The 16,434-nt window shown below is 43.9% G+C and overlaps 1 protein-coding gene across 3 annotated transcripts; it reads left to right on the forward strand.

Annotated features, from left to right (window-relative positions):
* The first annotated feature begins 104 nt into the window (after window positions 1-104).
* Window positions 105-15,825, forward strand: epn3b (epsin 3b). Of its 3 annotated transcripts, none has more exons than XM_061769543.1 (13): window positions 105-318; window positions 546-665; window positions 2,953-3,084; window positions 3,196-3,354; window positions 3,659-3,742; window positions 4,094-4,421; window positions 4,584-4,705; window positions 5,385-5,468; window positions 13,662-13,785; window positions 13,898-14,026; window positions 14,132-14,224; window positions 14,882-15,163; window positions 15,248-15,825. In XM_061769543.1, the coding sequence occupies exons 1-13, from the start codon at window positions 310-312 to the stop codon at window positions 15,544-15,546; spliced, it is 1,965 nt and encodes a 654-aa protein (XP_061625527.1). In that variant the 5' UTR covers window positions 105-309; the 3' UTR covers window positions 15,547-15,825. The 3 variants fall into 3 exon arrangements, with proteins under 3 accessions (XP_061625527.1, XP_061625529.1, XP_061625530.1); XM_061769545.1 differs by having other exon boundaries at window positions 4,587-4,705; XM_061769546.1 differs by lacking the exon at window positions 546-665.
* Window positions 15,826-16,434: the final 609 nt, after the last annotated feature.

The following is a 16,434-nucleotide window of genomic DNA, read 5'->3' on the forward strand; positions in this document are numbered from 1 at the left end:
GTAACAGTCACGACTCTGGGTGCACCGCTGACGCTGCAAAAATAAATAAACGCCCCCTGCGCGCTCCCCTTACTCCACGCGTGTGGGTGAGTGAGGTTGGGGGTGAGAAGCCGCGGTTGAGCTCCAGCACGTCCTCTGCGGATTTCATCATCGACTGCTCGCCCGGCTTCCTCGCACCACTGCCGTCCTTTTCGGATCTTCAACTGGGTCTGCGTGATATCATCGCTGCGTGGTGCACTGTGGTCACGCGGCAGGGAGGACATCATCTTGGAGCCACAAGGGGGGAGGCAGTGCGGCGAGGGATGAGCAATGGGAAAGGTAAATGGAATGACATTATAATTGAGCTGTGTTACGATGGTAATCTATTATTTTTTTTAAAAATAATAATCATCAACACATCTATTTTAAAACAAAATCCATCAACACATCATTCTATGTACATAACGCATAGTCACGCACATTTACGTTGCATGAGGGGGCGTGGGTGGGCGTCATGAACATGCTCACGCATGATGAAGACCCACTGGACGCCCTGCCCCATGCAGAAACATGCAGTGAAGATCTTTGCCACACTGCCGTGCAACGTGGTGACGTGTGAGCATGTGACCGGACCGCACCACATCAGTTCTGGACTACACTACATCTTACTGGCTCGTGGCAAGGAGGTTTGTATAGTCACACAAAGGTCATAGGATGAGGAAAAAAGTAGGAGTTAAGAAAAGCGGATGTTACCCCAGAAGACCAGATGACTTGCTTTGTTTAATGGCTTTGCTTGTGTTATTGCTGCAACTGTTTCTTGTAGATCAGCCTGTCCCCAACTTGTAGGCGTTTTCAGGATGAAGACAAGTTGTAGGGAAAGGACAAATATGTGAATGTTTCTTTTTCTGTAATATAATGTCTGCTCCGTTACCTGCCAGGCATGCTCTTCACTCGCTCTGACTCCCCCATCACCTGTCAACGTGACAACCTCAGCCCTGTGTAGGCAGTTGAAAAATGTGTGTGTGCATGGTTTGTCTATCTGAACCCTATGCAATTGGCTGGCAACCTGTCCAGGGTGTACCCCACCTCTTGCCCAAAGTCAGCTGGGATAGGCTCCGGTTACCTGTGACCCTATTGAGGACAAACCGCATAGAACATGTCATGGATGGATTGATTGTTTTGCTGTTTGCTGTGATGTAAAACTACACTGCATCATACTGAGAGCTTTTTCGAACAATTTGCTTACCTTATGAGAAGGCCAAATTATAAACATTGTTATCATAACATCATAGCGCTATGATGCCATGCAGTTTCTATCCAACACGGTACTGTAAGCATTACAGCTATCGGTGTCACTGGTGGGGTAGGGATTCCCTTGCCTGACTTCTGCACAGGCAGCGTGAGTTCAATTGAGTTCAATTGCCACTGAGTGAATGTGACAGAACGGTTGTCTGCCTGATGTCATGTGTCCTGTGATTGGTGATCAGTCCACGATGTAGTGTGCTTTTTGCTGGGATAGGCTCCAGCTCCCCGCAACACCAAACAGGATAAGTGCAGATTGATGGATGTCTGCTGTGTTCTATATCAGCAGTTTTTGTTGATGTTAATGGAATCCAAGATGTTTTCATGTAAGCCTGTGTGTTCCCAAGAGGAATCCAATTTCACATCCGGAAACCCAGTGGTGAACCAGTGGATGAGAATGTGGCCTCTGAAAAGAACAGCCCCCGGGTTTGATTCCCTCAACTGGCATATGATTCACATTTACGGTGGCCTCGAGCAAGGCATCTAATCTATCCCAGTTGCTATCCTGAGTGTTGCAAACCAAAACACTTTTCTACCTTGTCACTAATTGTCTGAGCACTGTTGACTACTGTCATGGGTTACTTGGTTTCAGTTTGTGTAAATTTAGCATGTAAATTATATAAGCAAGACCGATAGATTTTTTATTTTTTTTTAATATCGTTGTTGTGTGCATAGCAACTACACTGTTTGAACTGCATTCCCATTAATGACTGTCATTGGTGCCAAAGATGATTTTGCAGAAAGTTGATCTTTGCAGGCACCTAGGTAATCGTGCCCTTCGGTAGTTTCGGTTCATTCATAAGTAATAGTAAGACCACTAAGACTGTTCTCCAGAAGGGGACTGACTGAGTTAGGTTTAGGAGGTTAAATAGGCTCACATCTTTTTCACCGGAGCCCCTCATGATCTGGTCCCTTGTGTCCGCTTTGAACCATTTTAGTAGAAAAAAATTATGTTGTGCACTGACCTTAATAAGCTAAGCAATGAAGAAGCTTCATCAGACACCTGATTGCCAGTGCTTCTGACCTACTTCTTCCTGAGTGTGCACCAAATGTGAGCCACTCATTCAGTTGCTACCATCAACCATTGTTTCCATTGCGGGAATAACTTGTCCAATACTGTGTCCTGTAGTTTGAATGTTGTGTACAAACAAATTACGTATCTGCCTTTAAACATGTACTTAAATATATTGAATTAAATGTAATTCGAAGAATATAAAGCCTTTGTTCCCAACACACCAAGCATCACAGTTGATACATTTTCAACTTTGTTCCCATTATCAAAACTCAAATGTCTTTTTCAGTTGTGGTTCCCAACAAGCTACATTTTGAAAAAAAAAATAATTATTATTTTGTAAGATCATCTCATATGAGTTCCTGCAAGTAGCTTTTTTGTGCCAATGGCTTTGTGTGCAGCAGTATAAACTTACATTTGTGCCTGGAATCACAAACCTTGTTTACAACAGTTTTTCATTTGTTTAAAAAGTATTTATATAGTACTCCAATTATGCACACATCATCAAAAGGTTGATCTAAATATTGTATCTCTCGGCTGTTATTTGGTTGACATTTGGCTATCATTCCTTCCAAACAGGAGTGTGTAGCATCTTCTGACAGAAGAGGAGCATTCATTGCCCGAGTTGCTCCTTCTTCAGTCCATGTTCTTCTTTTCAGCTTCACCTGTTGAAGGCCTGCTCTTCACTCACTATCACTCTGACTCCTCCATCCCCTGTCAACATGACAACCTCAGCCCTGCGTAGGCAGGTGAAGAACATAGTGCACAACTATTCCGAAGCAGAGATTAAGGTACTCTGTCTTTGTGTGTCAGTGATGGGTGATAGAGGATGAACAAAAAAAGTGAATGTTAAAGAGGAAAGTGTGCGAAGCCATTGTTTTTCTGTTGCCGGTGGTCTGAAGGTCCGCGAGGCCACCTCAAATGATCCATGGGGCCCGTCATCGTCTCTCATGTCAGAAATCGCTGATTTGACGTTCAACGTGGTGGCTTTTGCTGAAGTCATGGGCATGGTGTGGAAGCGCCTCAATGACAGCGGCAAGAACTGGAGGCATGTCTACAAGGTAAAATAAACACACAGCTCATTTTCATGTCTAGTGTAGAACTGCATTACAGTTTACTCAGAGGTGTTGCTAATATTTTGGTTACCCAGCTAGCCACACGAGGACAGTGAAACACTGTACAACCCTCAAAACTGAGTATCAGTAACTTTGGAAAAGCTGAATTTTGGATTTAGTTCGCAAAGTGGATCCAGTTAGATTATGTAGGTGAAAAGCGTGATCATAGTTTTCCCACAAATTTTCTAGTTAGCGTCTATATCAATGTATCAAAGGCGTAATGATATTGAACAGTGCATTTCAATTTCAGTCCCTAACTCTATTGGACTACCTGCTGAAGACGGGATCAGAAAGAGTGGCTCAACAGTGTCGAGAGAATGCCTTCACTATTCAGGTACTTCACAGTAACTACAGAAATAGTTCAGCAATATGAGGATACACATTGTTGTTTTATTATCACTCACTTTCTACCCTGCTAAATGGCCTGACAAAAATCTTTCAAACAACATGTGCAAAAAGGTAAAAACAACACAACTTATTTTACTTTTGTAAAGTTTTCTATATGATTTGAGTCAAAAATAGATTATATTTTGGTGCCGAATGAAGGGGTTTCATTCCGTAAAGTAGCAGTAACCGCATGATATATGTATGAACATATCAATAACACAACTAACAATACACCTGGGCTACACATAGTTTGAAATCATGTACAGTATTGTGCAGAAATGTCTTTTTCTTGGTTCAGACGCTGCGTGATTTTCAATATGTTGACCGCGATGGCAGAGACCAAGGAGCCAATGTCAGAGAAAAAGCACGCCAACTGGTGTGTCTTCTCCGGGATGAAGACCGTCTTCGCCAAGAGAGGAGTCAAGCTCTGAAGACCAAGGAGCGAATGGCTGGGGGAGGTAGCGGAGGTGGAGGTGGAGGTGGAGGAGGAGGAGGAGGTGGAGGGGGCGTGTATGGAGGAATACCCCCATCCTATCACCCAGGCAGACGGACAAGCCAGCCCAGCATGGCTGTACTCTATGGCGAGGAGTTAAGCCGCTCCAGAGGTTCTCCATCGTCCTTTAACTGTGAGTGTTGAGTCGAGTCTTAATACTGCACTGGCTTCGCTGTCCCCAAGCTTCTGATATTGCACACCTACTATACATCAACCTGACACACGCACACGTAACTATGCACACATGCATGCATACATACTGTATCACCATTCCACCCTCCTCATTGTCCCTCAGCAGCCTCGTCTTCATCTCCTCGAGATGCCTCAGACCTGGAACAGGCTCGACCTCAAACCAGCGGGGAAGAGGAGCTGCAGATCCAGCTGGCTTTAGCCATGAGCAGGGAGGAGAATCAGAAGGTAAAACAGCAGTACACCTACTGGACTCTGAACATCGGTATGAGATCCATTCTTTGTTTTCTTTATTTCTCCACCAAATAAGTTTGCTAGTACAGTATTTTACTTTGTTGGAGGGAGTTGGAAAGAATCCATAACATTTTTTTTGTTGTTCAAGGGAGATGTCTTTCTCTTTGTTCAGCCTTGGTCGAGGTCTATGCTCCACACAGCGGTTGTGGTTTGCAGTTGTGGTTTGCGGTGGAGAGCTGCATTGCATCACACTGGAAGGTGTTTCAGATTGTAACTAAGTAACTAAATTTTGATGCACCAGTGCAGTGGCAATAAAAAGTGAGCAATGTTATAAAGACCGAATTTTTTTGATACAGCCCCTGTATTGATCTCATTTGATTGTTCAGCTGTACTGTACCTAATGGATCACAGTGACTTTATCTTTACCAACAAATATAAGTGTTTACCTAAAAAATGAATTGTACTGTATTGAATTGTGTTCCATTTCCAATAGAATCTCATCAACATACATTTACAAAACACAACAAATCATTTCATGTCTACAATTTTGATTCTATCGTAAATCAGCATAATGTCAAGAAGAATAATTGCTGTCAGTTGACTGAGTTAATAAGTTCAAGCGTCTTTTACAAAGACGTTGTGTTGTGTTCACTGATGATGTCAACCTTTGCAGGAACAGCGCTGTCGCCATGGAGATGAGTCTCTCGTACAAAAGGTCCTGGATGAGAGCAGGAGAACAAGCCAGACTGGGACAGAGGTGAGTGTGAAAACAGTGCATGCTGTCCATGTGGGTGTACGTATTCTCTATGAGTGTGCGTTAGCATGTTTGTTCACTTGTGTGGCGCTCACTGTGGACTTGTGTGCAGAGGTGGGTAGTAACGTGCTACATTTACTCGAGTAGTATTTTTGATAAATTGTACTGCGACCCTAGTGAGGAGAAGCGGTACGGAAAATGGATGGATGGATGGTGGGTGTACTTGTCAAAACAGTTTTAACACATTATACTTTTTACTTTTACTCGAGTATTTATGTTAAGAAGAAACGTTACTTTTACTCTATTACAATAATCTACATGCCGCTCGCTACTTTCATTTATCAATAATTGCGTGCACGATCTATTTTTAGACTTTTGTTTTGGACTTCTGTATGCATGGCGGACAACTGGTTATCACATCTGCCTCACAGTTCTGAGGAACCGGGTTCAAATCCCAGCCTCGACTCTGTGGAGTTTGCATGTTCTCCACGTGCCTGCGTGGGTTTTCTCTGGGTACTCCGGTTTCCTCCCACATCCCAAAAACATGCATGGTAGGTTAACTGAGGACTCTAAATTGCCCGTAGGTGTGAATGTTGCCCTGCAATTGGCTGGCAACCAGTTCAGGGTGTACCCCGCCTCTCGCCCGAAGATAGCCGGGATAGGCTCCAGCATTCCCGCGACCCTCGTGAGGATAAACGGAAGATGAATGAATGAATGACATTCATACTCTGATTTAAAAATAAAGCAGAAGTTACTAGTTACTCAGTACTTGAGTAGTTTTTTTTCACTGAGTACTTTCTTACTCAAGTAATTATTTGGAGGCCTACTTTTTACTTTTACTAGAGTCATAGTATTCAAAAGTAACAGTACTCTTACTTGAGTAGAAGATTTGGCTACTCTACCCACCTCTACTTGTGTGGTAGAGAGAGTGATATGAGGCAAAAAGACAGATCAGCATAATGAGAGCGAAAGGTGGGAGAGGAGAAAGAGGTGCCTGCTGAATGATAACACGTTTGTCTTGTCTAACCTTGAGCTCAAGTGACATTTCTCTCAACACGATCTCCTTATCTGGTTGCACAGAAGCCCCTATTCTCATTGGCCAGTTGACAAGCCAATCAAGAGTAACCTGATGTACATATTGGTTTAGGTGCATCCTTCTGTCAAACATAAAATAATATAGTAAGTAATATAACGTTTTAATAGCGCAGTAAGTGCAAAATGATGATCATTTGTTTTGAAATTGCAGAAATACAACATGTATGTTTGTATTTTCGTAAACTCCACTTCACTCTATCATAATTGATGCCCAACAGAGAGAGATTTATTTTGCTTGAAAGTGGCAGCAAGAATATGGTGAATAAATGACGATATACTGGAATCACTGCGTGAGGCAACACCCACACAGAGGTTTGAAGCTTGGATACTGTTGCCACATGCCTTAAATTACAATATCCTGTTGGGCAGAAATGTGGGGTTGCAATAGAGGTGTTTGTTGTAACGCAGCACTTTCTAAGTCTGTTAATGAACTGAGTGAGGAATGTGCCACTCCTTTGTCCTTCGGTCTGTAGCTGCTGCAAGCAAACATCTTTACACTGCAGAGCCTCTTCTTCAGGGAGAGCCCAATTTTCTGTATTAAAAATCAATTGTTTTGGGCTCCAAGCGGCAAAGTCACCTTTCTGTGCTCAGCTGCTTCCTCCCTGCAGATGCATCTGTTTCCATTTGGCTGCTCCACTACAGAAATTATGGTTTTAATAACAGGGCTGAAGCCAGTTGGTACCAGATGGTACAGATGATTCAAACTCAGTTTCTCATAATGTATAAGACTGCCCACACGTCTGGATGACATCTATGACCAATTTGTGATGAATTTAGACAACAGAATGATATTGATTTCAAGCCAAGCTATGTATTTTAACAACACGCTTAGACAAACGCCAATTTCAATGAAGTTGGGAGGTTGTATAAAACATAAATACAAACTGAATACAATGATTTGCAAGTCCTTTTCAACCTACAATATATTCAAGTGAATACACTGCAACAACAAGAATGATAAAACACAGGACTTGATGTTAACTCTCCGTTGTGGCAATGGATGGTAGTCACATAAGGTTAACCTCACGTTGAGAGTGGCATGGGAGCTGTAGTTCAGACAAGGGAGGATGTAAATTTCGGGACACATCATCAGTAGTGTACCTTTCAATCATAGGGTGTTTCGGCCGTTCATCACTAGACACCCTCATCAACGGCGGCCAGCTACATGGTTGGGGAATGACTGCTGACAGTCTGGGCTCTGGAGTCCTTCAGAGTCATTTAGAGTCTCACTGTGGAGCGCTTGTACTCTTCGGTGAGGATCGTGAAAGTTACAGTAGCTCCAGGACACCTTTGCCATAGAGGCTGATGCTGATCAGACAGCATGGGACACCAAGTTATTTCTTCACGTATGTTTATCAGTTTATTTTTGAAAGGGGACAATGCAATTTCATAAAACACATGAAGTACACATGGTTAAAAAAGCCAGAATTAGCCAGAAGGCTAGTTTTCATCTGTAGTCCCCTGGCCATGATGTAAAAAAGCAGTAAAATACATTACAAGACAATATAATACAGGATACATAATCAAACTATACTATTAAGAGAGAATAAAACCATATATTTTTTGATCATAACAAAAAAACAACACAACATACTTGTCTTTTAGTGTTGGCAGCTATAGGTGTTAACTAGCCACTAGCTATGAAGTCAAGATTTGCTCCATCTTCTCTACAGTTGTTATTGGGACCTCTTAGATGATTAGTGGCCAAATTACCCAGCGAAGAAGTCATGTTCATGTTTTTAAGCTCTCCCTTGACCATTGAGATGCTGCGTGACTTGTTCGGCTTGATTTTGATGTTCTCCAGAGGTTTTCCAAGTAGCCCGCCTGCATGCTGCAGTAGTGGTCAGAGCGGTCATGTCACCCATGTACGCTCGAATAGGATGAAAGCGGATCCCGTTCTTTATCCGCTCACCTTCCACCACCCATTCCGAGGCCCTGATGATGACCGCTATTGCGATTGTGAAGGCCAGGGGTGAGCTCATACAGCCTGCCATGATGCCTACATCAACACGCTGCGAAGATGTCATGATGTCGGCTGTTGTGAAGCACTGTTGAAGGTCTTTGAAGTAGGCTTTTACCAGATGGATGGATAATGGAACGTGGAAGAATTTGAAGGATACCCCAGAGGAAGTTGTGGGTTAGGGTTAGAATTGTGTTCTTGTGTGTTCCTGGCATTTGATGTCCCCCTGCAGTAGCATGAGCCTTTGTCTCTCTTCATCATAGGCCTTTCCTCCACTGTTTTGTCAGCTGTCTTGTCTGTTTAACCAGTCTTTCAATTTCTTTGTGATTCCTGGATTTGACTAGTGTAGGTGTTGCTTTGTTGCTTCTCCTTATGTTCACTCCAAAGCGCTCTTCTCCATAGTTGTTCACAAGCAAGGATGAGATGAGGTTCACCACATTGTGAACAACTGCTTGAGCAAATAGTTTAAGAACAACATTCCTCAATGTAAAATTTCAAGTAATTCAGGTACTTCATCATCTATGGTCTATATTATCAACAAAAGATTTTGAGAATCTGGAGAAATCTCTGCACGTAAGTAACAAGGCCGAAAAACAACATACCTCTGGCGGCCGTGCATTAAAAATCGGCATCATTGTGTAAAGGATAGTGCCACGGGGACTCAGGAACACACAACCAACAATCATTGTCAGTTTGCACAGTTCGTTGTCCATCCATCCATCCATCCATCCATTTTCTGAGCCGCTTCTCCTCACTCGGATCGCGGGCGTGCTGGAGTCTATCCCAACTATCATCGGGCAAGAGGCGGGGTACACCCTGAACTGGTTGCCAGCCAATCGCAGGGCACATACAAACAAACAACCATTCACACTCACATTCACACCTACGGGCAATTTAGAGTTGTCAATTAACCTACCATGCATGTTTTTGGGATGTGGGAGGAAACCGGAGTGCCCGGAGAAAACCCACACAGGCATGGGGAGAACATGCAAACTCCACACAGGCGGGGCCGGGGATTGAACCCCGGTCCTCAGAACTGTGAGGCAGACGCTCTAACCAGTCGTTCACCGTGCCGCCAGTTCGTTGTTACATCTACAAATACAAGTTAAAACGCTACCATGCAAAGCGAAAGCCGTATATCGACACCCAGAAACGTCGCCGACTTCTTTAGGCCCGAGCTCATCTGAGATGGACTGATGCAAAGTGGCTGTGGTCTGAGTCCACATTTCAAAATTCAAATTTTGTCCTCCAGGCCAGAGACGAAAAGGGCCATCCGGATTGTTATGAGCGCAAGTTCAAAAGCCAGCATCTGTGATGGTATGGAGGTTTGTTAGTAGCATTAATGGTGAAAGGTACATACAGGTTTTGGAGCAACATATGCTGCCATCCAAGCAACGTCTTTTCCAGGGACGTCCCTGCTTATTTCAGCAAGACAATGCCACATTCTGCACGTGTTACAACAGCATGACTTCGTAGTAAAAGAATGTTACTACTAGACTGGCTTGCCAGCAGTCCAGACCTGTCTAACATTGAAAATGTGTGACGCATTATGAAGCTCAAAATACTACCACGGAGACCCCGGACCGCTGTTGAGCTGAAGTTATACATCAAGCAAGAATGGGAACGCATTCTACCTACAAAACTTCAAAACAATTAGTGTCCTCTGTACCCAAATGCTTATCGAGTGTTGTTAAAAGGAAAGATGATGGAACAGTGATAAACTTGCCCCTCTCCCAGCTTTTTGGGAGTGTGTTGCAGAAATTCAAATTCAAAATGAGTGAATATTTGCACAAAAAAAAAGTTTATGTTTGAACAATAAATATCTTGTTTTTGTCATGCATTCAATTAAATATAGTTTGAAAACAATTTGCAAATCATTGTATTCTGTTTTTAATTTACATTTTACATAATGTCCTAACTGTGTTCCATGGTCTATGCCTTTTTCCTATTGATGCCTCCAGTGCTGTGGAAGCTCTCTGTGGTCCATGGCTTTTGCTTTAAGACGTGACGACAAGAATGTCAGGAAAAGGCCTACTAGAAAAATTGACTTTTATTTGGGGTTAATCAGAGACACTTTAAATTGTGGCAGGTCTGCGATGACCTCTATGTATCATGAGCTTGAATCCACATTTGTGCATCCACATTATCTCAGTTCTTTATTTTTACTTCCCCTCACTCAGTGATTGTGTAAATGTGAGTGTGAGTGGTTGCCTATCTTTATATGTGCCCTGTGATTGGTCGGTGTAGTCCGCCTTTTGCTTAGTCGGCTAAGATGGGATCCAGGTTCCCTGAACTGGATAAATGGTAAAATGGATGGATGGATGGATATATTGTTTACTGTTCATTAATTAATCCTTCTAATAGTTTGAGTTTAGTTAAAGCTCTGCTGTCTGAGTTCAGCAGATGTTTTTACTTTCTTTTTCTTGTCGTTGATACACTGACTATTTCTTAAATTTCTAAAATTTGAATTTTCTTTAATTTGACAGTGACTATTTCTTAAATTTGAATTTTCTTGAATTAGATTTTTTATTTTTTCATTTGAAATTCTTAAATTTCTTAATAATTCTGTCACGGATGGTGATCGTATGATGTTTGACTGGACCCAAAAGCAGACGGAGGCGGAGGAAGTAGATGAGTGGTTTATTTGACAGTAGTTCAGGGTAAGTATCTCCAAGGCGTGGTGGTGGACCGTCAGGACAAGGAACATGCAGGAAGTGGTGGTGAGAGCAGGTGGACGAGCTCGGCGGCATGGGTGGAGCGGACAGCAAGGTGGGGTGCATGGAAGGAGCACACAAATGAACGTTAATACTCTGGCGCCGACTTCCTGGATCTGGTAGACTTAAATTCAGGCAGTGTAGAGTGCTGATTGGGAACAGATGCGCAGGCAGTGATGAGTGCTGATTGCAGGGGAGAGAGAGAGGAAGGGAAAGGCGAGGCACAAAGCGCCACCCAAGTTCCATAAAAGGAACTGCAGGGACAGACCATGACAATTTCTCAGTGTGAGAAATTGAAGTGGAATTAGGTTGAGTTGTGAAGCTTGGGAAGAGGTACATAATGGACATAATTTGAGAACCCATCAATGATAGTAAGAATGATGGTGTTACCTTCAGAGGGGGGTAGGCCGGTAACAAAGTCCAGGGAAATGTGGGACCAAGGGCGACTAAGAATGGGTAATGGGTGCAGCAGACCAGCTGAGGGCTGATGTGAAGCTTTACCTCAGGCACAGATGGAGCAGGCTAGGATGAACTCTCGGGTGTCTTTAGCTAGGCTTGGCCACCAGAAGTGCAGCTGGATGAAGTGGATGGTGCGGGTGATTCCAGGATGACAGATGAGCTCGAAGTCGTAATTCCTTTCAGATGGGGAAAGGCGATTGGAAAAGAAGGCACAAGGATTCAACTTATGGGATTTCTGGTCATGCTGGGAGAGGACGGCTCACGTCCCAGTGTCGGAGGTGTCAACTTCCACAACAAACTGCCGGGAAGGGTCGGGGTGTCTAAAGGCTGAGAGTCACTGCGGCTGTCCCACGTGTAGTTTGCCTTTATACTTGAGCGCAACCCACGCGCGCTGTTTTGAAAGTGTACTGCAGTTTACCTCCAAGTCGGAGGTGTCGCTACGGCTGGTATTGGATAGGACACCACAGGGTGGAGTTTCCTCTGCATTTTTTTTTGGGCCATTTTAACTTTCCTTTCAATAACAAGGAACAAAGCAACAACAATGGCGACCGCGACAGAACAAATGGACCTAGATGACCAGATGATACGTTTAATTAAGCTGCAAAATCGATCGAGAAGGCGGCGACGTAGATTGTATGTAGAACCAATGGGCACGCTGGTATGTCATCACAGCATGTGACTAAAATGGACCAATCACGAGAGGTGATCTCTGCGGCATTCGACGCGCAGCAACGTCTAGGAAACGTTGTAGCTATTTGCAGGTGGAGGGAATTGGCCAGTTGACGACTGCTAGGATCTATGCTGGGTCTGGTTGTAACTGTCCTTTGGGGATGATGTATCCCAGGAAGTGTACAGAGGAGAGATAGAATTCACATTTTTCCAGTTTCACAAAGACTCGGAGGACTTGGAGGACTCGGCTGACATGTTGTTTGTGTTCCTCGGGAGAGGGGGAGAAGACTAGTATATCGTCTAAGTAGATGGAGACAAACCGGTTGAGCATGTCAAGGAGGACGTCATTAATGAAGGTTTGGAAAACGGCGGGAGCATTGGTTAATCCAAACGGCATAACCAGGTATTCAAAATGTCCGAGAGGGGTATTGAAAGCAGTTTTCCATTTGTCCCCTTCTCTAATGCAGATGAGATGGTATGCATTGTGTAGATCCAATTTGGTGAATATCTGTGCGTCGCAGAGGGGTTCAAAAGAGGGGTCAATAAGGGGCAGTGGGGATTTATTTTTTATGGTGATGTCATTGAGTCCATGGAAATCGATGCAGGGGCAGAGAGTGGTATGTTGCTTCTCAACAAAGAAGAAGCCAGGCCCCACGGTAAGATGAGGGTCAGATAAGTCCAGAATCCAGGGAGTCATGGATAAAGTGCTCTATAGCCTTTTTCTCATGGTGGGAAAGGTTGAAGAGACGGCTGGAGGGAAGAGGGGTTCCCGGCAGCAGCTCGATAGCGCAGTCATAAGGGCGGTGAGGGGGTCGTGAGATGGCAAGATCTTTACTGAAGACAAGAGAGAGGTTGTGGTATTCGTGCGGCACACGGGAGAGGTCGACAGGTGTGGCGGGTGGCTGAGTTTTGCTGGAGGGCAGAAAGCCAGAAAGAAGACAATGTGAATGGCAGAAAGGACTCCACCCTGTGATCAATAGGTGAGTCCAGTCGATGGCGGTGTTGTGCTTCACGAGCCAGTGGATTCCGAGGACTAATGGAGTCACAGGGGAGGGAATGACAAAAAGCTGGATGGTTTCACTGAGATGAGGAGACTAAACGGAAATGTGTGGTGGGTAACAGGGGAGATGATTTGCCCATCCAGGGCTGTAACCTTTTTTGGAGAAGGGAGGGGTTCGAGAGGAAGCTGGAGTTAACGTGTAAACCCTCATGAATAGTTCGGTTCGGGCATGCATATAAACTAAAACGCATCAAACTTTGCACAAATATTTACTAAATGTTTGGTTATTGCTTCTATAGTCGACCATGTTGGACCTAGTAGACATCTTTGGCGCATCCTCTGAGAGGCCACCTCCACCTGGTGACCCCTGGGACTCTGTCCAGCCTTCCTGTAACGTCACTTCTGACCCCTGGCATTCTGTAGGTGAGTGTCCTGTCATGGCCACACACAAAAGTGAAAGGGTAACGTGTTCATGTTTCAAAGATCCCTGATAGAATGTGCTGCATAACAAAACTTGTTTTATCTGTCTTCCCAGACCCACCCCCATCCTTGAATACTGCTAATCCTTGGGCTTCATGTACCAAACCACACAAAGCGCTATGGGAGGCGGCATCCACCTACAGCCCTGCAGTCGATCACACGTGGGACAGAACGTCCGAGCGCGGTATCTTCCAGAATCACTGGCTCCTTTACTTAACCACCCTTTTATTTGTTCTAAAATAAAAGTACACCGGCTGTATTACTTCATCAATGAAATGTGATTCTGCAGAGAGTGATGGGACATATCCAGTCAGTGCACATGAAGAGGAGAAGTTTCAGCAAGAGGTTCCTCAACTGCCTTCTCCCTCAGCTAGTCCCACAGGTAAAACAAGTGACAAGCAAAATCTTGGGCTGTGGGATTTTGGTTTTATACAAGTTATACAAGTACTGTTGTAAGTTTTAAACTACATATTGCATTAGCCGCTCACATATTGCATGATTACAAAGTCGTATGCTCGCCTATCCATTTACAGGTAAATCTCAAGAAATTAGAATACAGTGAACCCCCGCATATCTGTGGTTTGGCATTTGTGAATGCACCTATTCTGCTATTTTGTGGGGTAACCTATCCCCCGTTCGTCATGAAAACACCCGCTTATTTGCATTTTTTATTCACCCGATCCCCTACATATTCATAGTTGTTTTTACCTGATCCCACTTGCTTTTTTTCAGATTTAAAATATATATATATTTTTTTTTTGACATGGTGAATTTTGGGTTTTCCTTAGCTACAAGCTATCATCAAAATTATTTGTAAAAAAAATCATGGAATATTTTACTATGTTTCGTGAATCAATATCCATCCATTCATTTTCTGAGCCGCTTCTCCTCACTCGGGTCGCGGGTGTGAATCAATATGAGTTTCATATTTTGAACTACTGAAATAAACAGAGTTTTCCGTGGTATTGTAATTTTGAATAGACACACGAGTACCTTCTTACTTTCTATTGTTCTTCCACAATGACTATCCTCTTTGCAGTTTCTGAGCTACGTGGGTCAGCAGACATGTTCTCTGGAGCAGATTCCAGCACTGATCCATTCAGGAATGAAGCTCTGCTGAAGCTCCAGGTAAATGGACAGGACTCAGGCAGTCCAGAGATGTTTGCTCTGTCTCGCCTTGTGCCCCCTGTAAGCACTACGACGCGTGTGTGTCGGACCCCTGAGGCCTTCCTCGGACCAACGGGGGCCTCATTGGTCAATTTGGACGCACTGATACCACCTACCCCACCAAGCAAAACGCACAACAACCCATTCCTCTCAGGTAAAAGCTATTACAGTACTTGTGACAACAGCATACACAATGTAAGTTTTAGGTTTCTAACCAGCAACCTGCCCCCACCCATAGGTCTGAGCGCTCCATCTCCCACCAACCCTTTCCACTGTGACCAGTCTCGCCTTACCCTCAACCAAATGCGTCCATCCTCGACATCTCCACTGCCCCCGCACATGCTCTCCTACAGTCCGTCACTTCCACTCCCTCTCCCTCACAGGGGGGCAGTCCTTCCCTCCTCGCACACCCAGCCTCCCACCAGACTTATGGATCTTCCCTCCAACCTCCCCCAACCCCTGCTCCCCCTCTCTCCTCAGCCAGTGGCTCGCATTCAATCCCAAGCACTAATACACAGCCACAACCCGTTCCTCTGAGACTGGAATTGCTTTTCCTATTTGCACACTCGAGACTACCAGGAGCCTGAACCAGAGTGAAGATCTTGTTTATTGTCTGTGCACACACGAAATGGATCAAACATGAACTGGATGTACTTGTGTCTGTCAAAAGACACATCAGCTGCTGCAGTATATGTAACCCAACCTGAATTCTTGAAGGAATGCATTCACACTGATCCATCACAACATTAATACCGCTGACAAGTTTGATATTAAGTGCACAGCCCTGCAATAAATTCCCTCATGAGAATCATTTCATCATCTGATCTGTTTTTTAATGAAAGGTGTTTCTAATGTATTGTCACTCAAATGGATATGAGTGGCTGGACTAGGATGTGACATTCAAGAGCACTGAAAATTAAAGATTAATCAGAATCCTGATGAAGGGAGGATTTATTGCCAGAGTGCTGTGTTAAACAATGTCAAATGAACTAAAGTGTGGTGAAGTTAACCGTGCGGATTATACATTATTATATTGTAAAAGTGTGCACATTCTCAGCAAGCACATTTCCACACATTATCTACAGCTGACAACCTGAGCATCGTTTGTCAATTTTCCAGTTTAATAACTGGAACAGTTACACTTTTATCTATTGTTGCTTCTTCACCGACAAAAGAATGCATCCCTACCCCCATAGAGACACCACCACCTGCAACACCTTTTTCACGTCGCTCATATCATGAGTTTAATTGAAGTTGATGGTTTCTTGGCCCAGATACAAAATTCCTCCCAACACTGTCAAAGAACCTTCACAAATATGTACTGAATGATGTATTTTTTAGGCCCCTGACTTGGTCATCTATCAATAGCGCAATTACTTTCCTTCAAAAAGTCTTGAGTTGCTTTTGCAGAATGCTTGGGTCACT

The sequence above is a fragment of the Phyllopteryx taeniolatus genome, chromosome 4 (genome assembly GCF_024500385.1).
Source record: "Phyllopteryx taeniolatus isolate TA_2022b chromosome 4, UOR_Ptae_1.2, whole genome shotgun sequence".
Classification (NCBI taxonomy): Eukaryota; Metazoa; Chordata; class Actinopteri; order Syngnathiformes; family Syngnathidae; genus Phyllopteryx; species Phyllopteryx taeniolatus.

What these genes read in the sequence shown, in the direction of transcription:
- epn3b (XM_061769543.1), top strand. An exon ending in TGACCCCTGGCATTCTGTAG is followed by an intron (nt 13,786 to 13,897) that starts GTGAGTGTCCTG and finishes CTGTCTTCCCAG; the next exon opens with ACCCACCCCCATCCTTGAAT. An exon ending in TCCCTCAGCTAGTCCCACAG is followed by an intron (nt 14,225 to 14,881) that starts GTAAAACAAGTG and finishes TCCTCTTTGCAG; the next exon opens with TTTCTGAGCTACGTGGGTCA.